Source organism: Gasterosteus aculeatus, chromosome Y, assembly GCF_964276395.1.
Source record: "Gasterosteus aculeatus chromosome Y, fGasAcu3.hap1.1, whole genome shotgun sequence".
NCBI lineage: Eukaryota > Metazoa > Chordata > Actinopteri > Perciformes > Gasterosteidae > Gasterosteus > Gasterosteus aculeatus.
In genome coordinates this window covers 650,516-675,177 of record NC_135709.1, presented here as the reverse complement: position 1 = coordinate 675,177, position 24,662 = coordinate 650,516, and the positions used below count along the sequence as shown (strand labels likewise).

At 45.3% G+C, this 24,662-nt stretch overlaps 3 protein-coding genes across 7 annotated transcripts; 2 read left to right on the top strand and 1 right to left on the bottom strand.

Annotated features, from left to right (window-relative positions):
- Nucleotides 1-25: 25 nt before the first annotated feature.
- LOC120812416 (histone H2A-like) lies at nucleotides 26-591 on the bottom strand. Its single transcript, XM_040168342.2, has one exon. It carries the CDS (start codon nucleotides 559-561, stop codon nucleotides 178-180), a length of 384 nt encoding a protein of 127 aa, XP_040024276.1. The 5' UTR covers nucleotides 562-591; the 3' UTR covers nucleotides 26-177.
- A 2,189-nt stretch (nucleotides 592-2,780) lies between these two features.
- On the top strand, nucleotides 2,781-11,933 carry LOC120812418 (protein NLRC3-like). Of its 5 annotated transcripts, XM_078097884.1 has the most exons (12): nucleotides 2,781-3,089; nucleotides 4,560-4,638; nucleotides 5,176-5,301; nucleotides 5,390-5,515; nucleotides 5,867-6,052; nucleotides 6,493-6,571; nucleotides 6,725-6,935; nucleotides 7,089-8,877; nucleotides 8,969-9,142; nucleotides 9,602-9,775; nucleotides 10,998-11,044; nucleotides 11,189-11,933. In XM_078097884.1, exons 3-12 carry the CDS (start codon nucleotides 5,213-5,215, stop codon nucleotides 11,773-11,775), a joined length of 3,462 nt encoding a protein of 1,153 aa, XP_077954010.1. In that variant the 5' UTR covers nucleotides 2,781-3,089; nucleotides 4,560-4,638; nucleotides 5,176-5,212; the 3' UTR covers nucleotides 11,776-11,933. The 5 variants fall into 5 exon arrangements, with proteins under 5 accessions (XP_077954010.1, XP_077954011.1, XP_077954009.1 ...); XM_078097885.1 differs by lacking the exon at nucleotides 4,560-4,638 and having other exon boundaries at nucleotides 5,179-5,301; XM_078097883.1 differs by lacking the exon at nucleotides 4,560-4,638.
- Nucleotides 11,934-23,462: 11,529 nt separating this feature from the next.
- LOC120813486 (histone H3) lies at nucleotides 23,463-24,280 on the top strand. The gene has a single exon (XM_040169367.2). It carries the CDS (start codon nucleotides 23,501-23,503, stop codon nucleotides 23,909-23,911), a length of 411 nt encoding a protein of 136 aa, XP_040025301.1. The 5' UTR covers nucleotides 23,463-23,500; the 3' UTR covers nucleotides 23,912-24,280.
- The last annotated feature ends 382 nt before the right edge of the window (nucleotides 24,281-24,662 follow it).

The window sequence follows — 24,662 nt, the reverse complement described above, 5'->3', positions numbered from 1 at the left end:
CAAATCAGTTAATTACCCTCAAAGTGTTTTATACACAAACACTTATCAGAACAAATGCAAAGCACTAGAAAGGAGTTTGTTATTGTGCTTCATACTGAGACATGTGGACCGCAGCTCTTTTCGTGGGGTTGGCGGCTCTTAAAAGAGCCTTTGTGGTGCAGATGGAGGCCTCCGTCTCTACTTCTTGGCGGGCTTCTCGGTCTTCTTGGGCAGCAGCACCGCCTGGATGTTGGGCAGCACGCCGCCCTGAGCGATGGTCACTCCGCCCAGCAGCTTGTTGAGCTCCTCGTCGTTGCGGACAGCCAGCTGCAGGTGACGCGGGATGATGCGGGTCTTCTTGTTGTCGCGGGCGGCGTTTCCGGCCAGCTCCAGGATCTCGGCGGTCAGGTACTCCAGCACGGCCGCCAGGTAGACGGGGGCTCCTGCGCCGACACGCTGCGCGTAGTTCCCTTTGCGCAGATGTCTGTGGACGCGGCCGACCGGGAACTGGAGCCCGGCTCGGGAGGAGCGGGTCTTGGCCTTCGCTCTGGCTTTGCCGCCGGTTTTGCCTCTGCCGCTCATCGTTAGACTGTGTGGAGGAAAGAAAGTGTCGATGGTCGCGTCCAACCCTCCTTTATATGTCCGCGGAGTGGGCGGGACGGTCCCTGACGTGCGCACCAACCAGAGAAGAGGTTCCAGGCGCGAGAGCAGAGGGCGGGACCTCTGAGATTTGGCGGAACGTTTGAAATAATTTTCCACCAATGAGCAGCGGAGACTCGCTTCTGGAGGCGCGGCTGAGCTTTTGTTCCCAGCAGTCACCGTCTAATGAATGAATGAATATATGAAGCAATGGATTTCTCAAGGATCTTAGAGAGGAAGGGAAGATTAGAGATAGGTCTGTAGTTAGCCAACACCTCTGGAGCAACAGTAGGTTTCTTAAGAAGATGTTTAATTACAGCTACCTTGAAGGACTGTGGTACACGTCCTGTCAACAAGGACAGATTCATCATATCGAGTGAAGACGTCCTTAAGCAGACAGAAATCGGATCCAAGAGACTAGTAGAAGATTTAGTAATTATATTACATTATTATATTTTCAAATGATAGAAGTCAGTTGTAGGTAATATGTTGTTAAATTGGTTTAAACTTAACTAAATATATTCGAATATCTGTGTTATCTTAAGCGAATATTCGAACGTGTTCCATGTTGAGAGCCCCAGTGGTCACCTACTGCAGGACGCGGCATGAAGTGGGATTCTGTGCACACACTAATATACAAAATGCTATTAGTGTGCGTAATTAAATTTGTAATTTGTAACCATGGAGTTACGAGACGTTAAAATGTGGAGTGTCCAGTTCATCAAAGGGAATCGACTGCGAGAGAACCCATTTCACCAGAACTCCAACGTGATGTGCTTTTACTTTGGAAATTTGTGCGAGGAGGTTCATGAGTTATGGGAATCATTTCCCACAAAGATCCGTATGCAGTTTAATGAAATGTAATCTAAAGACATCCAAAGGAATGTAACAGCTACAACCAAAATGTGTCTGAGAGGAAGGAGAACGAGTCTCAGTGCCAAGAAACATGGGAGGTCAAAGGTCGGCCAGCAGTGGACTACTGACCTCCAGGACGATGTACTCGCCGGACTCCCGGGACGTCCCGGAGAGCGGTGAGCCCGAGGAGGACCGGGTCCGGAGGAGGAGCCGCACGTCCGAGCAGCGAGAGCTGCTGCCCGAGGAGAAGGAGAACTCTGGGACGGCTGAGGAGGAAGAGGAGGAAGAGGAGGAGACCCCACACACACAGCTGAAGGGGCCCCAGGAGGAGTGAGGGCCGCAGGACGGCGTCCGTGAACTCGTTAGATGTTCATTCCAGGTCCTCCAGGTTCTCACCTCTGGTCTCCTGGCGTCTCTCCTGCAGCCGGACTCGTCTGTCTCCTGACTGTCCCCCCCCGGCCTCCAGCTCGCTACCCGAGTCTCATGTAAAATCTCTCCATGAATAAAAATGAACAAATAGGTTGTTTTCAAAAACATTCAGTTCTGAGTTGTTATTTAGCTCCTCCCACCTTTCCGTCGCTGACCACGTGGAGCCGATGCCAGCGGCGGTCAGGGACGGTGGATCGGGGTCAGCGCCCCCGACCCGTGGTTGATGCTCAGCGCCGGAACGCCGTTCCTCAACTCTGCAGGGGGGAGGAGGAGGAGGAGGAGGAAGAGGAGGAGGAATGTGTGAGTGTGTGTTTTGGCTCCAGATGGAAACTTAATAAATAAAAATAAATAAACATTTTTTTCATTGAAATATTTTTATGTTTGAATTTTGGCAGGTTAGGCAGTGCCTACCTTTCCTACCCTACACAAGCAGGCTTCTTTACTGGCTGTTCTTACCCACAATCCTTTGCAGAGCAGATATATTCAGAGGGTTCAAGGTGCCACGTGATGAGGGAGTAGAATCCTGCATGTAACAACATGTACTTGAGGAAGCTGCAGTTTGTCATGAAGGTAAATGGTTTAACAAGCAGCTTCACACTGATACGTGGGTGAGTTGTTCCGCCCCGACAGGTTCAACCTGATCAACAAAGAGGAGTGAAGAATAAAAACTCTCAGCTCAGACTCTGTTGTCTTAGTGGATGTTTGTATTCAATATAAACTCTTCACAACATTTGTTACAAAGGTTCCTGCTTCATCACGTGTTCCCTACTAGTCTACGTGTAGAAGAAGACCAGGAGACAAAGAGGGACGTGCACGGGTCCTCTGAACCATCTGGTCCAAACTACAGCATCCAGTCTGTTGTCATAGCAACTCTTTACAAGGTGGAAGGATCGTTCCACAGATGCTGGTTTTGATCCTCAAAGAGTCTTGTTTGAGCAGTGAGGACGATTCTGTTCACGATGACCTTTGACCCTGTAAACAGCTCAGACTGACACTCAGTCAACCAGTCAGACCGCATACTTTGATGGTGACATTGAGGACGCACCCTCTCTGATGAAGGACAACAAGCTGCGTCACTTCACTCCGTCTGATGGAAGCTGAAGTGAAGCACGGAGCTCCTTTTCTACACGGACCTGCTGAGGACAGAAGAGAGCTGCTCACTGAGGAAGTTCATGTCTACAAGCTCAGTAAGTGCAGCTGTGATTGGTTGAATGACATCATTGATGGTTGTGAAGGTGTGATTGTTTAAAGCTGGGAAACAAGATGGCGCCTGTGTGAGCAGGCAGAGAGGAGCTGCTGTTAGTCTGAATGATGACGCTGTGATGAAGAAGAGGAGTTCAGTCTGATCTGGGGTCTGTGAGGACTGTTACTGATGAGGAGGAGAAGGTAGCAGACGGAGGGGCACTAGGACCCAGCAGGGACCACAGAGCTCACCTGGGCCTTTGTTCCTGAAACACACCTGAGAGACGCTGTGTTTGGCCGTTTCTCAATACCTAAGACGGCGAGAACGGACTCGCGTTCCCGCGAGAATAGACTCGGGAGACAGACTCGGGAGTCCTGACTCACGGGTACGGGAGAACGGAGAACGGACATTTCCGCAATTGGAACAGCAGCTGACTTGATGACGTCACCACAGTAGGCGGTCTTTGTTTACGCACGCAAGTGGAAATGTATAAAAAGCCAGCAGCGTGTTAACGGTTGTGGAAGGTGTTTGTTGAAATTGCAAAAGTATTCTGATTGAGTAGCTGGCAACGAAGAGCACAATAAAAACATATTGGTATTATTATATTTAATAATTAATTAATTTGAGTAGTAACTACATGGATCCGTACTTTAACATATTTAACTAACGTTAAATGACCGAAAAATAAACTAACAAATTGAACAGAATCACATTAAAAGGTGATTCTCGAGAATAGGCGGCTGGAATGAGCGCTGACCGCCCGGTGCGCGAGAGGTTACGTTATAACGGCTCCGTTAGATTTGGAGGCATTTTTTTTAAATAGGCTGAACGTTGACCACACATTTGTTGCTTAAACCGCTAACTTGTATCCTTAAAAAGTGTTCACATCACATTCCGTTAATTAACAATAGTGGTATTTAATAAAAGACGACTTACAGTTGTGCGTTTTCTCATCTGCCATCGCAGCTTGCTGAGGTGAAATGCATTCTGGGATATATGTCTCTCACAAGAACAGACGAGCCTGCTTCGATGCATGCCCGGTAAAATGGGCGGGGCGAGTCACATCCGGGTATTATGACCGTTCTCGGCCAGATGCGGACTTGAGAATTGGAACAGTACTCGGGCTGTGACTGATGACGTTTCACGAGTCCACGAGAACAAAAGTCCACACAAGAACGCATATTGAGAAACGGCCACTGTCTCACCTGCTGCTTCAGTCCTTTAAGTCCACAAAGCTTCATCTTCACATCTGCTTTAAACACATTTAGTCACTTTTTAGTGTTTGAATGTGTTTGTTTTCTTTAGTGTTCAGTTTTTCTCTCGTTGATCAGCAGGTTGTAGTCGACCTTTTACTAACTGATCACATGGTGAAGTGAACCATCCCATCAGGAGAAAGCTTCCCCATGTTACCATGGTAACCACAGTGTTTCCATCAGGACAGCTACAGGTCACCTTACTGGTCTGTGTTTTACTGACTTCTGGACTCTGAAGGAGATCAAGAGGAGAAACACCACAGCTCCACCTGCTGGAAGACGAGAGATGACATTTATCTTGTAAAACAGGACGAGCATTTAAAATGACGTCTCTTCACACGTTAACATCGTTTAAAGAAGGAAAAAAAAAGTTTGTCTTTCACTAGAAGTCTTTAACAGATGCACAGCTGAGGGGGACAATCTGTCCACAGGACGACTAGCAGCGTGTCCTCCACATATCTGTCCTTTATGGAAGAGCAAGAAGAAAGAACTGTTGCAGATATTGCTGTTCAGTATTCGCAGTGTGCTGATATGTCTTTGTTCCTGATTTCTTGCAGAGCGACTCTCACACACACAAACACACACAGAATAATACACAATGAGGGAGATTCACATCTGCATTGTGATGGATGCACCACTGTGGTCACACGTCCTTCAGCCTTTAACCCTCATTACAGGACGAGCATTTTAAAGAAGGAAAAGGGAAGTTTGTCTTCCTCCAGAAGTCTAAACTTTAACAGACACAACACACAAAGTGTCCCATGAGAGTTTTAGTGTTGAGGTGAATGAGCTCTGTGTGTTTGTCCTTTGAAGATAATAATGTGTGAGCTCTCCCAGCAGGTGGTTGTGAAGGTGTGAAGGTGTGGACTCTGTTATGAATCAGGAGGAGGACCCAGAGGACGGAGTCCGTCCCTCTGAAGCTCCTCTGTGTGGGGAACATGACAGCCAGACCAAAGCTCAGAGGTGAGAGGACCATCTCCAACTGTCCTCCACTCGTCTCCATGTCCCAACGTCACTGACTCACTGACTCTGGTTCTACATGTGTGACCAGGATCCACCAGAGACCAGGACCTGGACCTGATCCTGGACCTGGACCCAGCTGTGTGTCCATGAAGAGTAACCGGTCTATGGAGCCTCCTATAGTCTTCAAAGATGTTGGTCCCTCTGTTGATGCAAGGTCAGGGTCTCAGGCTGATGATGAGGTGTTTCTATCAGACTCTCTGGTGGAGGTTCTGGGTTTCTTGCTCCAGGTCCCTTCAGCAGTGTCCAGTGAGGGAGGGAGAGCTCCATGGAGGACTTGGTGAGACCTGTTGGGACTAAACCAAACTGACTGGTGAAGAAAACAGTGAGCTGAAAGACTGAGCTGTTGATTCTTAGTGGGACCAGCAAGACCAGTAGACCTGGTCCACTTCCTGACCTCACGTCAGGAACCTTTGACTTGTTTTGGTCTCTGAGGGCGGACACTATGTGAGCTGATGCTTCATGATTAGATGATGATGTGATGATGTAATCTCAGTGTTTCTTTCAGGTCACATCAGCAGAGAGGAAAGTCTCCTGAACCCACATGTGTGTCCATGAAGAGCGATCAGTCTCAAGGTCGATGGATTGACTTCAAAGATGATCGGTCTCAACGTCGATTTATTGACTTCAAAGATGATCGGTCTCAAGGTCGATTTATTGACTTCAAAGATGGACGCCGTTCTTATGACCCAGAGTAAGTTCTTAACAGATGAAGAACTGTTCTGATCATCAGTCATGAAGTACAAAAATTATGTAAACACAATGTGAGCTAGTTCCATCACATCAGGATCAGCAGAGGTCACATCTGGAGACAGCTGCAGGTTTCTGAAGACAGATGACTGTGAATGAACATGTGATTAGAACAAACTCGATGCTCTGTGGACCAGCTGATGTGGTCTTTGGACTCCATGCAGATGCAGAGTACTGCAGACGTTGTTTTTATGACCCACAGTAAGAACTAAAACCAGATCAACCTGATGACTTTGCTGATAAACTGTCCGTCTTCATAAACAGTCTTCAGCATCTGGTTTCCATGGTGATCAATCATGACAGAAGCCAAAATCTTTAACTAATGTTGTATTGGTGTTGTTGGGCCAAACACCATGTGAGCTGATGGTTCATGTTCCTCCACAGAGAGGACCAGGAGAGCTCAGAGGTTCCCTCAGGTCCGTCTGCCCAGCAGCATCAAACACACCTGGACGCCATCTTCATGGTGTGTACATGAACAACTACTTTTACATCTCTCAGTTGACCATCATCTCCATGCTGCACTTTGTAGACAAGTGGATTGTCCGTCTGTCCAACATGGACCTGATGGTGGCTTCCATGTTTTAGTTTGTGTCATTCATAGAATATTCTGTTCCAGCTGCTGGAAGAGAACATCCTCACTTTTGTAAAGAACGAGCTTAAGAAGATCCAGAAGGTTGTGAGTTCAGATTACCCACAATGCTCAGAGAAGGAGGATGAGGAGATGCTGGATGAAGAGCAGAGGAGGAGCAAGGAAGCATTTGTAAAGATCTCAGTGCACTTCTTGAGGAGAATGAAGCAGGTGGACCTGGCTGAGCGTCTGCAGAGCAGTAAGAGGATTTCTCTAAAGACTTATGATGCTGATGAATCCTTTACTAATGTCTCAAGAGATGGACAGAATATATTCATGGTCATTCTCTGAGGAAAACACATGTTTAAATCTATTCTTTGACTTATTGATCTTCTTTGTTGTCTTCATTCAGGACTTCTTCCTGCAGGTTGTCAGCGTGAACTCAAATCCAACCTGATGGAGAAGTTCCAGCGTGTGTTTGAGGGGATCGCTAAAGCAGGAAACCCACCCCTTCTGAATGAGATCTACACAGAGCTCTACATCACAGAGGGAGGGACTGCAGAGGTCAATCAAGAACATGAGGTCAGACAGATTGAAACAGCATCCAGGAAACCAGAAACAACCATCAGACGAGAAGACCTCTTTAAAGCTTCAGCTGGAGGAGAGGAACCAATCAGAACAGTGATGACTAAGGGAGTGGCTGGCATTGGGAAAACAGTCTTAACACAGAAGTTCACTCTGGACTGGGCTGAAGGCAAAGACCACCAGAAGATAGAGTTCACATTTCCATTCACCTTCAGAGAGCTGAATGTGCTGAGAGAGAAGAAGTTCAGCTTGGTGGGACTTGTTCATCACTTCTTCAGTGAAACCAGAGCAGCAGGAATCAGGTTTGAAGAGTTCCAGGTTCTGTTCATCTTTGACGGTCTGGATGAGTGTCGACTTGCTCTGGACTTCCACAAGAATGAGATCCTGACTGATGTCACAGAGTCGGCCTCAGTGGATGTGCTCCTCACAAACCTCATCAGAGGGAAGCTGCTTCCCTCTGCTCGCCTCTGGATAACCACACGACCTGCAGCAGCCAATCAGATCCCTCCTGAGTGTGTTGGCATGGTGACAGAGGTCAGAGGGTTCACCGACCCCCAGAAGGAGAAGTACTTCAGGAAGAGGTTCAGAGATGAGAAGCAGGCCAGCAGGATCATCTCTCACATCAAGACCTCACGAAGCCTCCACATCATGTGCCACATCCCAGTCTTCTGCTGGATCACTGCAACAGTTCTGAAGGAGATGAAGACCAGAGAGGGAGGAGAGCTGCCCAAGACCCTGACTGAGATGTACATTCACTTCCTGGTGGTTCAGTCCAAAGTGAAGAAGGTCAAGTACGATGGAGGAGCTGAGACGGATCCTCACTGGAGTCCAGAGAGCAGGAAGATGATCGAGTCTCTGGGAAAACTGGCCTTTGATCAGCTGCAGAAAGGCAACCTGATCTTCTATGAATCCGACCTGACAGAGTGTGGCATCGATATCAGAGCAGCCTCAGTGTACTCAGGAGTGTTCACTCAGATCTTTAGAGAGGAGAGTGGACTGCACCAGGACAAGGTGTTCTGCTTCGTCCATCTGAGTGTTCAGGAGTTTCTGGCTGCTCTTCATGTCCATCTGACCTTCTTCAGCTCTGGTGTCAATCTGCTGTCAGAAGAACAACCAACCTCCTTGTTGTCTAGATGCTATATAGTCAATCGTGAACCAAAGCGTCTCTACCAGAGTGCTGTGGACGAGGCCTTACAGAGTCCTAATGGACACCTGGACTTGTTCCTCCGCTTCCTCCTGGGTCTTTCCCAGGAGGCAAATCAGACTCTCCTGCGAGGTCTGCTGACACAGACAGGAAGTCGCTCACAGACCAATCAGGAGACAGTCCAGTACATCAAGGAGAAGATCAGTGAGAATGTGTCTCCAGAGAAAAGCATCAATCTGTTCCACTGTCTGAATGAACTGAATGATGGTTCTCTAGTGGAGGAGATCCAACAGTCCCTTAGATCAGGACGTCTCTCCACAGATAAACTGTCTCCTGCTCAGTGGTCAGCTCTGGTCTTCATCTTACTGTCATCAGGAGAAGATCTGGAGGTGTTTGACCTGAAGAAATACTGTGCTTCAGAGGAGGCTCTTCTGAGGCTGCTGCCAGTGGTCAAAGCCTCCAACAAAGTTCTGTAAGTAAGAGAGTTAGATTCATACATCATGACTTAAACATGCTGCCATATTTTCTACTAGTTCATATTTTCTTCATTGTTGTTTCTTCAGACTGAGTGACTGTAACCTCTCAGAGAGAAGCTGTGAAGCTCTGTCCTCAGTTCTCAGCTCCCAGTCCTCTAGTCTGAGAGAGCTGGACCTGAGCTACAACGGCCTGCAGGATTCAGGAGTGAAGCTGCTCTCTGCAGGACTGGAGAGTTCACACTGTGACCTGGAGACTCTCAGGTCAGGATTCAATTAATCTCCACTTGGTGTCTTTATTTATGATGGGTTGACGTGGCGCAGGGGTAGAGAGGATGCTCCCGGGATAAAATGTAAAAGCCATGGATTATAAATGCAATGTAAGTCGCTTTGGATAAAATAGTCAGCTAAATGACCTGTAATGTAATTTACATCAGTGGTACATTTCTGAATTTCATGAGATTCCTTCTGCTTGCATGATTTTAAATCAAAGTTTATTTTTATTATAATGTTACAAATAGAAATATTGAAGACCAATTCCAGTTGTCAGTAATGTTACTGGAGTGTTGGTATACATTAGTAGGTGTGTAACCATGTTTATGTGACCCCTCAGTAGCCGACAATATCTCATTCCTGCGGTGACCTTCTAGTCCTCACAGCTCCCTCAGATCATGTGACGTGTGTCTTCCACCACAACACGTGTGTTGTTTTGTGTATTTGCAGGATGTCAGGCTGTCTGATCACAGAGGAAGGCTGTGCTGCTCTCGTCTCAGCTCTGAGCTCCAACCCCTCCCATCTGAGAGAGCTGGACCTGAGCTACAATCATCCAAGAGATTCAGGAGTGAAGCTGCTGTCTGCTGGACTGGAGGATCCACACTGGAGACTGGAGACTCTCAGGTATGAAGAGGCTGCAGCCACAGACCATCAGTCTGTAGAGGAGCTGGAAACCTTTTCTCTGTCCCACTGTCAGCCTGGTTAATAAGACCCTGACACACCAAGCTGACCTCAAACTACCAGAGACTCATCAAACTGTTTGTGTCCCACATGAGACATCAATACAGACAGAAGTAGTAAGGAACAGTAGCCAGGATGAGCCTAAACAGGGAGGAAGGTGATGAAAGGCTTGTTTCTCTGGAGCCTTGTCTTGTCTCCACATTATAAGAGAGGACAGTGTCTCCTGACACGTTGACGGCATCAAGGTGGGTTCATATGAGTCAACATCAACACGCTGAAGGTTTGTGGGCTCTTATCAAACAACACTTGGATATTTAGATGCTGGTCATCTGCCTCCAGTGTGTGTTGTCCTTTAGTCCAGACATTATCATTAAAAGACAAACCGTCAAAGAAACAATCTGTTCAAAAAACGTCTTGATGGATCATCACAGGAGGAAAGTTCAGCTTCACCTGGAGAGCCAGTTCTCTGGATGATAATAATGGACTTGAAACTACAGGTGACAGTCGACCACAGATGCTCAGTGAAAAACCAACCGCTGATTGTGGACCTGGTGCGTCAGAGCCCCCAAAGCGGTTTGTTAAGGACTGGACTAAAGTTCTAGGGGGACTCAGGCAGTGCTTTGTGGCTGCAGACCCACCTGAGCTGTAACACCTTCACCTTCAGACTACAGGTGTCAACCAGTGTTGACTGTTGCTAGGAGATGGGATGTGAACAACAGTGTCACAGTCAGACCCTTTGTGCCTCCTCAACCCCCTTCCCCACCCTCCTCCCCGACCTCCATCAGAGGGTTTGTGGTGCTGTAGTAATTTCAGTCATGTGGTAGAGATGAACCCACAGAGAATAGTCTCCATGTCTGCAGCTCTACACAGCTGGTTAGCCTCTTTTAGCTCCAAGCTTCAGGAGGTGGTGGAGACCAAAAACCGCTAAAAGAGAGATTAGTGGACTTCCATCCATCAGGTGACACAAAGACTCCCGATGAACCATCATGTTGATGTGAACCTGCTGGATGTGGGAGCAGCTGGTTGATCTCTTGATGATCTGTGGTCATCGGCCAATCAGAAGAAGAAGAGGTGGTCCATGTGGACATGAAGGACAAAGCTGTGTGTGTGAGAGTGATGTAATGTCCATGTCTCCATGCTGCTCTGACCCCCCTCCTCCTTTCAGGGTGGAGCCTGCTGGAGTCCGATGGTTCAGACCAGGTCTGAGGAAGTGTAAGTGTGCTTTGATTCATGAAGATTCAACCATCTTCACACTGTGACATCACTCATTCACCTCTGTGATGTCATCATCAACGTGTCAGTAGATGAACACATGATTAATAACTGTAGCTGTATTGTGTCTTGTTCTCTCATCAGATTCCTGTGAACTCACAATCGACACAAACACAGTAAACAAATACCTTAAACTGTCTGACAACAACAGGAAGGTGACACATGTGTGGAAGGAGGATCAGTCATATCCTGATCATCCAGACAGATTTGACCACTATTGTAACCTGCTGTGTAGCACTGGTCTGACTGGTCGCTGTTACTGGGAGGTCGAGTGGAGTGGAAGAGTTTACGTATCAGTGAGTTACAGAGGAATCAAGAGGAAAGGAGACAGGGGAGACTGTTGGTTTGGAATGAATGATCAGTCCTGGTGTCTGAACTGCTCTAATACAGGTTACTCTGTCTGGCACAATGAGACAGAAACACGCATCAACTCCTGCTCCTCCTCCTCTGGTAGAGTAGCAGTGTATGTGGACCGGCCTGCTGGCTCTCTGTACTTCTACAGAGTCTCCTCTGACACACTGATCCACCTCCACACCTTCAGCACCACATTCACTGGACCTCTTTATCCTGGGTTCAGTTTCAGGTCTTCTGGTTCCTCAGTGTCTCTGTGTTCTCTGCAGGAGGGAGAGTCTCCTCCTGGTGGAGAACCTTCCTCTCTGCTCACCACATAGTTCAATCTGTACAGCTGATGTGGGTTCATGTGGGTGTAGATGCAGGTGGAGGAGGTGAGGGGTACCTGAGCTGGTCTGGACTGCCTCTGTAGATGAATCAGTAGATCATTTAGATGTTGGGTCCTAATTAGGGTTTAATCTTACTCTTTATGTGTCACCCCCCCAATATGAGATCAATGTATCTGTGATTAATTATCCTCATTTGTGTGTGTGCTTCATTAGCATGTAATTGTTTTTTCAAGGATTGATTGCAAGGACAAAAATAATGAAATATGTGTAATTCTATTTGATCCGATTTCATTTTAACTTCAAATCTTTCTAAATGTGTTCAAATCTAATTTCTTCAGATACTTCTGCTTTGTTAACGTTAATATAATGTTTAGTCCCTTCGTGTATTACTTTGGGTTAACAGGAATATAATTGTATGAATTTAATGTTAATAAAATACTTTCATAGTAAATTGTGTCCACTGGGCCTTTTTTTTACACATCAGCGTCTCTGTGTAGAAAGATTTAAGAAACGTATGAAATTTGTTATTTTACATTGAAACACGTCAGGCTACAAATCCACTTCATTCCTTTTCTTCCATCAAAGACACAAGTTGAGACCTTTTTGTTCTCCACTCAAACAGAACTGGGAATACAATAGTGCACGTGTACCTAGAGACACACTCACACACACACACACACACACACACACACACACACACACACACACACAGGTCAGAGGTCATTTTCCCATGAAACACTTACAGTGATATGAACTTAAGTTTTCTGCATTTCTAAATAGTTCAAATCTACTTCAATATGTCATGAATTATAAAATAGAATATAATGTAGCAACATGATTTAATAAAAAATAATATATGATATAATACAATAGAATAGAATGTAATGTAATATAACTTAATAAAACATACTGTAATGTGACATAATGAACAGTGCAGGATCTGGAGTTCAATCTGTTGTCACTGAGAGGTGGACTGATGGTGGGGGGTCTGGGGTCAAAGGGCATTCTCTGGTCTGAGGTCAGAGGGGGGTCTGAGTACACAGGTCCAGACTCTAAAGGACGGGTAGTGTGGTCCTTTTCACTCGATGATGTCACCAGGTGAGGGGGGGTCCTTCAGGCGTCCGATGAGCTCGTGTTTGTTGTGACGGTGCGGATCTAGTAACTGTGGATTTGTGTAATTCAAGATGATTGAATTGTGTTTGTGAGCATTCTGCACGTGGAACCAAACCAACCAGCAGAACCGTCCCGTCGGTGTCATCTCCTGCGTCACCACGGGGGGGCGTGTTTCCTCATCAGCGGATTTACTACCAACCACAAGTACCACAAAGCATCTTCTAAAGAGAACTCGCATCTGATATGAAGCCTTTTATTTCCTTCATTCATCCGTTTGCCTCCTCTTCACATTTCTTCTTCTCTGAATCTGAAAACCTGAAATGAGGAAAGAAGAACGAAGGCGCCTTTTAGGGGAAAAGCAGTTTTTATTAGAAGTCATGTACAAAAGGAATATTCCATGGTAGGATTTTATAAAACATCCACATTGATCAAAAGATCGCACAACGAGACAAACACAAACACACACACACGTCAAAGCTTCATGTGGTTTAAAAAAAGACGCCTGTGAGGCTTCATCTGCCGGATTTTCCTTTGTCTCCATATCTCCATTGTGACACGTCGGTAGCGTCCCTTACGAAGGAGATTCTATTTGCTACGAAGGTTCGTAAACGTTTGGTTTCGTTGGTGATGTATTTCAGCACTGTTGTGCTATCCGTCCAGAAGGAGGATTTGTTCAGCTGAAGCTGTAATTCTCTCCGAAGCATTATATCAACTTTGACAGCTAGAACTGCAGCAGTGAGCTCCAATCTGGGAATCGTTACTTGCTTTAATGGTGCTACTCTTGCTTTTCCTATCATGAAGGCAACGTGCACCTCCTTTTCGTTGTTTTCCCGTTGAAGATATGAAAATGTACCGTATCCACTTTCGCTGTCGTCGGAAAAGTGGTGTAACTGTGCATGTCCAATTTGACCAAGGTTTGTGGGCTTCATGCAACGGTCCACTTTTAACTCTGTCATGTTGTTTAGATCTGTCAGCCATTGTGTCCATTGTTGAGAAATGGTTTGGGGTGTGTTTTCATCCCATCCAAGGGGTTTTCTACAGAGTTCCTACATAATCAGTTTGGCTGGCAGAACAAATGGCGCCAGGAATCCCAAAGGGTCGTATACAGACCAACCACGGACAGGATGCCGCGTCTGGTGTATGCTCGTGAGGGTGCAGTCATTCTGAACATGAACACGTCTGTCTCAACGCACCAGTCCAATCCTAGTGCTCTTTCCGTCGGCAGGTTGTCCAAGTCCAAGTCAGTATGAATCCTCCCTTCTGGCAGAGAGTGGTCAGGTCTCTTACCATAAGAACTGCGCCCTGTTCTGTGGACATGGATTTCAAACAATCATCAACGTAAAAGTTGTTTTTTACGGTGTCTATAACCTCTGCTGGAAAGTGAGTTAGGTTATCTTCAGCGGTCTTTCTTAGTGCAAAATTGGCACAACTCGGCGATGACACTGCTTCAAAGAGGTGTACTTTCATCCGACATTCGACGAGATCCTGCTGCACGTCACCATCAGGCCACCATAGGAATCGCAAGTAGTCAATATGGTTTTCTGACACTTTGACCTGGTGAAACATTGCTTTGATGTCAGCCATCAGGGCAACAGGCTCTCGTCTGAATCTGAGGAGTACTCCTATAAATGAGTAAGATCTGGACCCTGTAGAAATTGTTCATTGAGCGATGTTCCCTTGAAGCCAGCGCCGCAGTGTCAAGGGGTGCGTGGGGGAGGCAGGACTCCGATGCAGACTTCTTGGAAATTAAAAGACTTTAATAGTCAAAAGGCCAAAAACACAGGAACCGGGGGGAAAAACAGCAGGCAAGAAACTACGGCCATCCACGTCAATAGACAATGATGCGACAAGTGACACAAGAGACACACGGCTTAAATACACAAGGGAGGTGCAGGTGATTGGACACAGGTGGAAACTATTAGACGATCACAGGGGATGACAGGACAAGGCAGGAAGTGAAGTTACCCGGGGACACGAGTGGCAGAAAACTACAAAATACAACAGGAAGTGAACCACACCGTGACACGCAGTCGAAGACCACTCTCAAGGTTCCTTTCCTCGGGTGATACACCCCGTGATGTGGGATGTACCAGAGTTTTCCATCAGTACGATTCAGCTAATCCTCCGGTATCATAGCCGTTGTTAACCATTTCTTTGAGAAAAGTTGTAAATTCTTCGCCAAACCTCTCATTTGTAACAAACTTGCGTTTCAGGTTTTGGATGCGTTGCTCTGCTATGCAACGGTTGCTTGGCATGCAGGGATTTTCTTGCTTGAAAGGTAAGTCTATGCAATAGTGACCATCTGTAATTCATGATGAGTGATTCACAATATCCAGGAATTTTATCTCTTCTCTGGACATTTTCTCTGTTTCCTTGCAGGTTTCTTCATTGTAGTCGTGATTGTATTGTTTAACCAGTAGCTCCTCTAAGTTCACGACGGACAGTCGGTTGACAGCAGCAGCAGGGCAGCCATTCTCATCCCTGCTGTTGTCTCCTCTCAAAGGACCATATATGACCCACCCCAATAGGGTCCTCACAGCGTATGGTCCATTGGCTTGGCTGTTGACCACCTCCCAAGGTTCCAATGCCTTAGAAGCATTTGTGCCTATGAGCAGGTCAATGCCAGAATCTATTTCATGAATCTTGACGTCCTTCAAGTAAGGCCATTGAATCAGGTCTTCTTGTGTGGGAATGTTGAGCTTGGAAACAGGCATGATCTTGTGTGTAAATACATTGGGCAGTTCTATGAAATCAGTTTTGTCCAGACTTGATATCTCTAAACCTGGGATATGATGACTAGTCACAGGTTTCACTTGGTTCATTCTACGCAAAAGAATACTAGTCTTTTGTCCTGTTACATTCAGTCTTCTCATCAGGCGTTCTGTGCAGAAGGTGGCTGAGCTTCCATGGTCTAAAAAACGCATACGTCTGCAACACAGTGTCTCCCTTGGGGGTCTTAACTTGTACTGGAACAATAGATAAGAGACAGGCTTCTTCACCGGCCCCAATATGCCCACACGTATGAGGTGAGAGAACGGCATTGCTCCCAATTGATTTTCCATCCAATTCTGTTTTCCTTCCTATGTCTCTTTATTCAATATGAAGTATTTCAGGATGATTTTTGTTGCAGATGTCACAAGTCAAACAACTATCGCAGTCTTTGCTCATGTGTCCTACCTTCAAACAGCCAAAACAGACTCCCCTTTTCTTTAAGAAGTCGATTTTTTCCCTGTGCATCTTTTTCCTGGTTTGTGGACACCGCACCAATGTGTGACCATCTCTCTCACAGAACAAACAGGAATTTTGAGGGTTAGTGACGGATACATTTTTCATTCCACTTGTCATTTTTTCTTGTATTGGCATTTCCACAGGTGTTGCAGTAGTTGCAAAACTGCTTCCTCTTGGTCTCGGCCTCTCTCTTGCTGTGACATCCTGGATGTTCCCAAAATGTGGATCCGACAATATCTTCACTTGTCTCTCCATGAAGTCTACCAAGTCAGAGAAACTAGCTCGACGTCCATGTTGTTCCTGGAGCTGACATGCCCTATTCCTCCACTTGTCTCTGAGCTTGTAAAGTTTCAGAAGAATGGTCTTCATACTGGAAGCGAAGTTCAACTCCTCCATATAGGTGAGCTGTTCCATTGCATTGCAACAACCTCTCAGGAATAATGTAAACGCTCGCAATGCTTTCACGTCCTCTGGCTTGATCGCTGGCCAGGCAAATGCTTTGTCCATGTATGCTGTAGCAAACTTATGTTCGCTAACAAAATGTTCTTTAAGCAGCTCTTTTGCTCTTTCATAGCCCTCAGCCGAAGACAAATGTTGACGGCTGTGGACTAAATCCTTTGGATACCCTCTGGTATATTGCTCTAGGAAAGCAATAGCTGTAGTCATCAGTCTTTCTTTCCACTCCTCTCTCGAATGCCCTGATGAAAACTCCATATTGCAAGGGATCCCCATCATAAACGGGAATGTCTCTTGGTGGTAAAGTAGAAGAGAGATTGTGTTGAGCTAGAAGAGTGGTTATGTCACGTTGCTTCTGAATGATGTGATAGATATCACCTTGATTATGATCATTATATCCAGGTTGTGTTAGAGGAGTCATATCCTGAGCTCTAACAGATGGTCCATCAGCGCTTTCCTTTGGCTGAACAACCTGTTGCTGGGAAGAAGATTCTGTTCCCGTCCGCACATTCAGTCTTTGTTGCACTTGATCGGGTAAATAGGTGTTTGCATGTGGATTCTCTTCGACTGACCTTTTCCTTTGAACAGTTCCTTTTTCCAAATAAGAATTCTCTTATAAATAAGATTATCTTTACAGATGGCAACAAGACGTTGGGACCGTTGTAATCTGTGATTTTTATCTTTTTAATTTTGACTTATTCATCATCTTCAGAGCGGAACAAGTATTCTAGAACATGTTGATGCAATCAAATGCACCACTTAACCGTATCTTCTTGCTGTTGGGATGAAGAGGAGCACAATCTATGGGTTCTTCATTATTCTGGAAAAGCAGGTCATACTTTGCAGGTCAACCAGTACCCTAGGAGCTTTTGACGAACTCTTTAAAGCACACTTTGTATTTGGTACCATGTACAACCAGATGCTCCACAACATGTACACCTTCATTCAGACAACCATTTACAACATAGATATTGGTCAAGTCCAGGAGTTTTATCACACACATGTGCACCAGATCAGACATCCTTCATTTAATGTTTTCCACTTCCAGGACCATATTTTCCTGCTCCAGGACAATCTTTTCTTCCTCCAGAACCCATTTTTCCTGGCCCGGGACCCTTTTTTCTCCCTCCAGAATCCTCTTTTCCTGGCCCTAGCTCTTCCTCCAGCTGCTTTGTCTTGGCCTGCTCAGCGTGGAGGGCAATAAGCAGGTTCTTGTGTTCTCCCATGAGAATCTCGTACTCTTCATTACATTTTGTCTGGTCCTGGAAGAGTTTGGATGTCTTCTCTGCGAAGTAAACCTCAAGCTCCCTTCCAACCAGAAGCTGAATGTTTTCCTCATGAACTTTAAACATTTCCTTGAGACTCTCCTTCATCAGTTGACAGCTCTTCCCCTCTCTTTAGAAGGGCATTTGCAGTTGACGATCGCCATGAACCATTCAAAAAAAACACAAAAGATATTCTGTCCATTGATACAAATTCCCCACTACCTTGGTTTGTTAAGCTTAGTTTTCCTCCCTGTAGGGTTTGTATAATCAAAATATGCATTTACTCATTCATATTAATGCTTGTCAAAAGTGGACACCTACGTTGAGATGGTCCCTTGTATTTTACACACACTATGAAAATGTTATGATTTCCTACTTGATTTACACACTTTAATTCATCTTTATTTTGTGTGATAATTTGTCGTGTTGTATGTCGTGTTGCACAAGGCTCAGCTCTGCACAGACTATGTCTGTCAAGAAGGATCTGTAATGGAGAGCATTGGGTCGTGCCCTAATTAGATGATTTCACTGCCATGCGGAGCTGCCAACAAGCATAGTTGCCCAACGCAACGCTAAATAATAAAAGCTGCTTTTGGCTTATTTTTTTTTCTGAAACCCTTTGCTTTTTTACCACTCCCCCCACAAAACTGCAGCCTTCACGCCGAGGGCTTCAGTGGCACAGCTGGGCGGACCAGCAGCCTCTCCCACACTGGCACCCAGTTCAGCACCAAGGACAGAGACAACGACCGCTGCGCCCAGTTCGCATCGGGAGGTACGCAGCTTCCCTCCCAACTCGATCCTCGTCTCAATCTGTCCGTTCTTGTAACGCATCTTGTTAAACACTCCTTGTTAATGTGTTTAGCAATTGCCTGGAGACACGTGTGGACTCTCCAACAAACTGTGTTTGAAATGAATTCCTGAGGGAGAATTTGAACCAATATCTATTCACACATGGTTTCCAGACTGTATTTCAAGGATTACTCAGACGATGGTATGAACATACTACAGACGACAGAAACAACGCCTCGTGTCATCTTATCTTATGAACAGTTACTCGATTCAAATCAAAGTCAGAGGCTTAATGGATAAACCTCAGGAGACCCTATCGTAAAACCGACCCTTTTTTATTAAGCACAGACGTTAACGTAACTAGTCCACAACATCTGTACTTCAATCGCTAAAGGACAGGCAGAACATGTAATAATATCTGAGATAATTGGCATGTCTTATAGTAATAGTAGTCAACGATGTTACACAGTAAATAGTAGTTAATGACGTTACACAGCGAATAGTAGTTAATGATGTTACACAGTGAATAGTAGTTAATGACGTTACACAGCGAATAGTAGTTAATGATGTTACACAGTGAATAGTAGTTAATGACGTTACACAGCGAATAGTAGTTAATGAAGTTACACAGTGAATAGTAGTTAATGACGTTACACAGTGAATAGTAGTTAATGACGTTACACAGTGAATAGTAGTTAATGACGTTACACAGTGAATAGTAGTTAATGATGTTACACAGTGAATAGTAGTTAATGACGTTACACAGTGAATAGTAGTTAATGATGTTACACAGTGAATAGTAGTGAATGATGTTACACAGTGAATAGTAGTTAATGACGTTACACAGTAAATAGTAGTTAATGACGTTACACAGTGAATAGTAGTTAATGATGTTACACAGTGAATAGTAGTTAATGACGTTACACAGTGAATAGTAGTTAATGACGTTACACAGTGAATAGTAGTTAATGATGTTACACAGTGAATAGTAGTTAATGATGTTACACAGTGAATAGTAGTTAATGACGTTACACAGTAAATAGTAGTTAATGACGTTACACTGTGAATAGTAGTTAATGACGTTACACAGTGAATAGTAGTTAATGACGTTACACAGTGAATAGTAGTTAATGACGTTACACAGTGAATAGTAGTTAATGACGTTACACAGTGAATAGTAGTTAATGATGTTGCACAGTGAATAGTAGTTAAACCCACCTCCTACTTCTCGCGTCCCACCGACCTCACCTCTTTCGCCCTCACTTTCCTCTTTCACCGCCCTCTCTCCTAACCAAATTCTTACCCTAGTAACCTCTGCCCGTCCGACCACCTGCCCTCTTGACCCCATTCCATCACATCTTCTACAATCTATCGCACCTGTCCTTCTTCCGTTCCTCACCTTTCTCAACAACAACGCTCTGTCATCTGGCTGTTTTCCCAATTCTCTGAAGGAGGCAAGAGTCAACCCTCTCCTGAAGAAACCCACCCTCAACCCTTCTGAAGAAAACAATTACAGACCGGTCTCTCTTCTTCCCTTTTTGTCCAAAACCCTTGACCGTGCTATCTTTAATCAATTCTCCTCTTATCTCCACTGTAACAACCTCCTTGACCCCCACCAGTCAGGTTTCAAGGCAGGCCACTCCACAGAGACTGCTCTCCTTGCTGTCTCTGAGCAACTCCACACTGCTAGAGCCGCCTCTCTCTCCTCTGTCCTCATCCTTCTGGACTTATCCGCTGCATTTGACACAGTCAACCACCAGATCCTTATTTCCTCCCTTCAGGAACTTGGTGTCACAGGCTCTGCTCTCTCCCTTTTCTCGTCCTACCTCGATGGCCGCACCTACCGGGTAACCTGGCGAGGATCTGTGTCGGAACCTTGTCCTCTTTCTACTGGAGTTCCTCAGGGTTCCGTGCTGGGTCCTCTCCTGTTTTCGCTTTACACCAACTCTCTTGGCGCTGTCATTTGTTCGCATGGCTTCTCTTACCACAGCTATGCCGATGACACCCAACTAATTCTCTCCTTCCCTCACTCGGACACCCAGGTGGCGGCTCGGATCTCTGCCTGTCTAACTGACATCTCTCAGTGGATGTCCGCCCACCATCGGTAAATCAACCCCGACAAGACTGAACTACTTCTCTTTCCCGGAAAAGATTCGCTTACCCAGTACCTGACAGTCAACTTTGGGAACTCCGTACTAACGCCCACTTTGACCGCTAAGAACCTCGGCGTCACACTCGACAGCCAACTCTCCCCGACTCCCAACATCACCGCGACAACACGATCCTGTAGATACTCGCTCTACAATATCAGGAGAATACGTCCCCTTCTCACTCAGAAAGCAGCGCAGGTACTGATTCAGGCTCTTGTCATCTCCCGCCTGGACTACTGTAACTCCCTCCTGGCTGGTCTCCCTGCCACCGCCATTCGACCTCTGCAGCTCATTCAGAATGCAGCAGCTCGACTGGTCTTCAACCTTCCGAAATTCTCCCACACTACTCCACTCCTCCGCTCTCTTCACTGGCTACCGGTGGCCACCCGCATCCAGTTCAAAACATTGGTGCTCACGTACCATGCTGTGAATGGATCGGGTCCAGCTTACATCCAGGACATGGTCAAACCCTACATCCCAACCCGCACTCTCCGCTCTGCATCTGCAAAACTACTCGTCCCTCCCTCACTGAGAGCAAAACACTCGACTAGGTCTCGACTCTTCGCTGTCCTTGCGCCGAAATGGTGGAACGAGCTCTCTGAAGACACCAGGACCGCAGAGAGCCTTCACATCTTCCGCCGCAAACTAAAGACACACCTCTTCAGACTCTACCTCGACTAAACAAATTGTAGCACTTAAATTGTACTTGTAACGTCACTCATCTATAGCAAATTGTAAATTGGCTTATTTGAGGAAATTGCACTTTCTTGTTTCTTGTTCTCCTGAGTTTGTACCCTATAGTTGAACGCACTTATTGTACGTCGCTTTGGATAAAAGCGTCAGCTAAATGACATGTAATGTAATGTAATGTTACACAGTGAATAGTAGTTAATGACGTTACACAGTGAATAGTAGTTAATGATGTTACACAGTGAATAGTAGTTAATGACGTTACACAGCGAATATAGTTAATGATGTTACACAGCGAATAGTAGTTAATGACGTTACACAGTGAATAGTAGTTAATGACGTTACACAGTGAATAGTAGTTAATGACGTTACACAGTGAATAGTAGTTAATGACGTTACACAGTGAATAGTAGTTAATGATGTTACACAGTGAATATTAGTTAATGACGTTACACAGTGAATAGTAGTTAATGATGTTACACAGTGAATAGTAGTTAATGATGTTACACAGTGAATAGTAGTTAATGACGTTACACAGTGAATAGTAGTTAATGACGTTACACAGTGAATAGTAGTTAATGATGTTACACAGTGAATAGTAGTTAATGACGTTACACAGTGAATAGTAGTTAATGACGTTACACAGTGAATAGTAGTTAATGATGTTACACAGTGAATAGTAGTTAATGACGTTACACAGTGAATAGTAGTTAATGATGTTACACAGTGAATAGTAGTTAATGATGTTACACAGTGAATAGTAGTTAATGATGTTACACAGTGAATAGTAGTTAATGACGTTACACAGTGAATAGTAGTTAATGACGTTACACAGTGAATAGTAGTTAATGACGTTACACAGTGAATAGTAGTTAATGACGTTACACAGTGAATAGTAGTTAATGACGTTACACAGTGAATAGTAGTTAATGATGTTACACAGTGAATAGTAGTTAATGACGTTACACAGTGAATAGTAGTTAATGACGTTACACAGTGAATAGTAGTTAATGACGTTACACAGTGAATAGTAGTTAATGACGTTACACAGTGAATAGTAGTTAATGACGTTACACAGTGAATAGTAGTTAATGACGTTACACGGTGAATAGTAGTTAATGACGTTACACAGTGAATAGTTACTACGTGTCCGCAGGGCAACAGCCAATCAGCTCCACTTGGCGTCAGCTTTGTTCCATCTGCTGTAAATAGTTTAACGTAAATTCAAATAAGCTCAAGTCAGTGACTGGCAGTAGAGAGGAATTTAATCTCAAACTATATGGTTTATATTATCAGGAATCAGGAACATTTATTACCAAATTATATCAGACATACAAGGAATTTGAATCAGAGAATGAATGAATGAATTTTATTTATTCACACAATACCACTTGAAACATAACACAGCTGGGGAGGCACAAGATTAATTGGGTAAGGTGAATGGGTCCCCCAAAGAAGCTAAAGAAAGCTTATAGGTGGGGGCCCATGATTCAATTTATAGTGGTAGCACAAAACTGTAAAGTACACAATCACCACAAATTATACTGACTAGTTGCTCACGAGAGACACACTAGTACAAAACATCACAAACACATACAATCATACATCCCAGTAGTCCATGAAAAAACAGTTTTATATAAGATGTAGGTTGATAATAAATATTTTATAAGACAATGATTACAAGACAACGTGGTGCAAGAGGAATTTAAATTAAAAATAAAGTTTAAAAAAGTCAGAAATAAGGTGCACCAGCGAACAATGCACGTGTCCGTGGAACGAGCCGGGCGGCTCCAGGCACGAGCACCGAGGGCGGGAGCTCTGAGATTTGGCGGACAGTTTGAAATAGTTTTCCACCAATGAGCATCGCAGACTCTCTTGTGGAGGCGCGGCTGAGCTCCGGGAGGAGTCCTCCACCAATCAGGAGCCGAGGTCTGAAGCTGCGTCACCGCTCCACAGTCGGTCCACACTTTAAGAGCCGCGTGTCTCCGCTCAGAGTTCACTTCACCAGAGCGAGACTAGTCGATCATGGCACGAACCAAGCAGACCGCCCGTAAGTCCACCGGAGGCAAAGCCCCCAGGAAGCAGCTGGCCACCAAGGCCGCCCGCAAGAGCGCCCCGGCCACCGGCGGCGTGAAGAAGCCTCACCGGTACAGGCCCGGTACCGTGGCCCTGAGGGAGATCCGTCGCTACCAGAAGTCCACGGAGCTGCTGATCCGCAAGCTGCCCTTCCAGCGTCTGGTGAGAGAGATCGCTCAGGACTTCAAGACCGACCTGCGCTTCCAGAGCTCCGCCGTTATGGCTCTGCAGGAGTCCAGCGAGGCTTACCTGGTGGGCCTGTTCGAGGACACCAACCTGTGCGCCATCCACGCCAAGAGGGTCACCATCATGCCCAAAGACATCCAGCTGGCCCGCCGCATCCGCGGGGAGCGAGCTTGAGAAGTCTGCTCCTACTGACACCACAACGGCTCTTTTAAGAGCCACCTCACTCTCTGTAAAGAACTTATTCCTTAACGTGACCATCAATTCATGATTCATACGTATGAGAATAGTCATGGATCTTGGCATCAGTCTGCATTAATTAATGTTTATTCTATAAACATCTCACCGCCTAGAACAGAAGAACTATTCCTAATGTTGCAACTCACGAGTTACAAACCATGGATGCCAGGCCAGTGCGTGATTAAACACATCGTACAAGAAGTTATATGTATTCTGGCGAAGAAGACCTTTGTCTGGACTGGTATATAACCATAATAAATAACATCAGATGTACATTAACGTTACTAGTGAACCACGTCGCCAAAACATCAGATGGGATAAACAGACATAATTCAAAAATTAATATCTGCTGATCAAGATCATCGTCGATATTTTATCCACAAGTACAAGTACAAGAGTAGAAAACTTTCACAAAACTCACCATGTAACAGATGTGTTTAAAACATGGAAGAAGTTGCTCAGATTCTGATCTTTCCAGCATTTCTTTGTTCCTGCAGAAGACAATAAAACACACATTCGTTCAGCAGGAGGCGCTGCAGCGCCACGTTAAAGCCCCGCCTCCGTCTTCCATCACGTCCTCAGACTGGCTTTAAATGTCTGTGAACTGACTCGAGTTCATCATCTTTGTACCAAACCGAACAGTGAACATGAGCGGAAGAGGAAAGGGAGGAAAGGGACTCGGCAAAGG

Excerpts from the sequence above, each read along its gene's own strand:
- LOC120812416 (XM_040168342.2), bottom strand. The coding sequence starts at position 561 with ATGAGCGGCAGAGGCAAAACCGGCGGCAAAGCCAGAGCGAAGGCCAAG.
- LOC120813486 (XM_040169367.2), top strand. The coding sequence starts at position 23,501 with ATGGCACGAACCAAGCAGACCGCCCGTAAGTCCACCGGAGGCAAAGCC.
- LOC120812418 (XM_078097885.1), top strand. The coding sequence starts at position 5,213 with ATGAATCAGGAGGAGGACCCAGAGGACGGAGTCCGTCCCTCTGAAGCT. Across the intron at positions 9,143-9,601 it reads TGTGACCTGGAGACTCTCAG|GATGTCAGGCTGTCTGATCA; the intron begins GTCAGGATTCAA and ends GTGTATTTGCAG. Across the intron at positions 11,045-11,188 it reads CAGACCAGGTCTGAGGAAGT|ATTCCTGTGAACTCACAATC; the intron begins GTAAGTGTGCTT and ends TTCTCTCATCAG.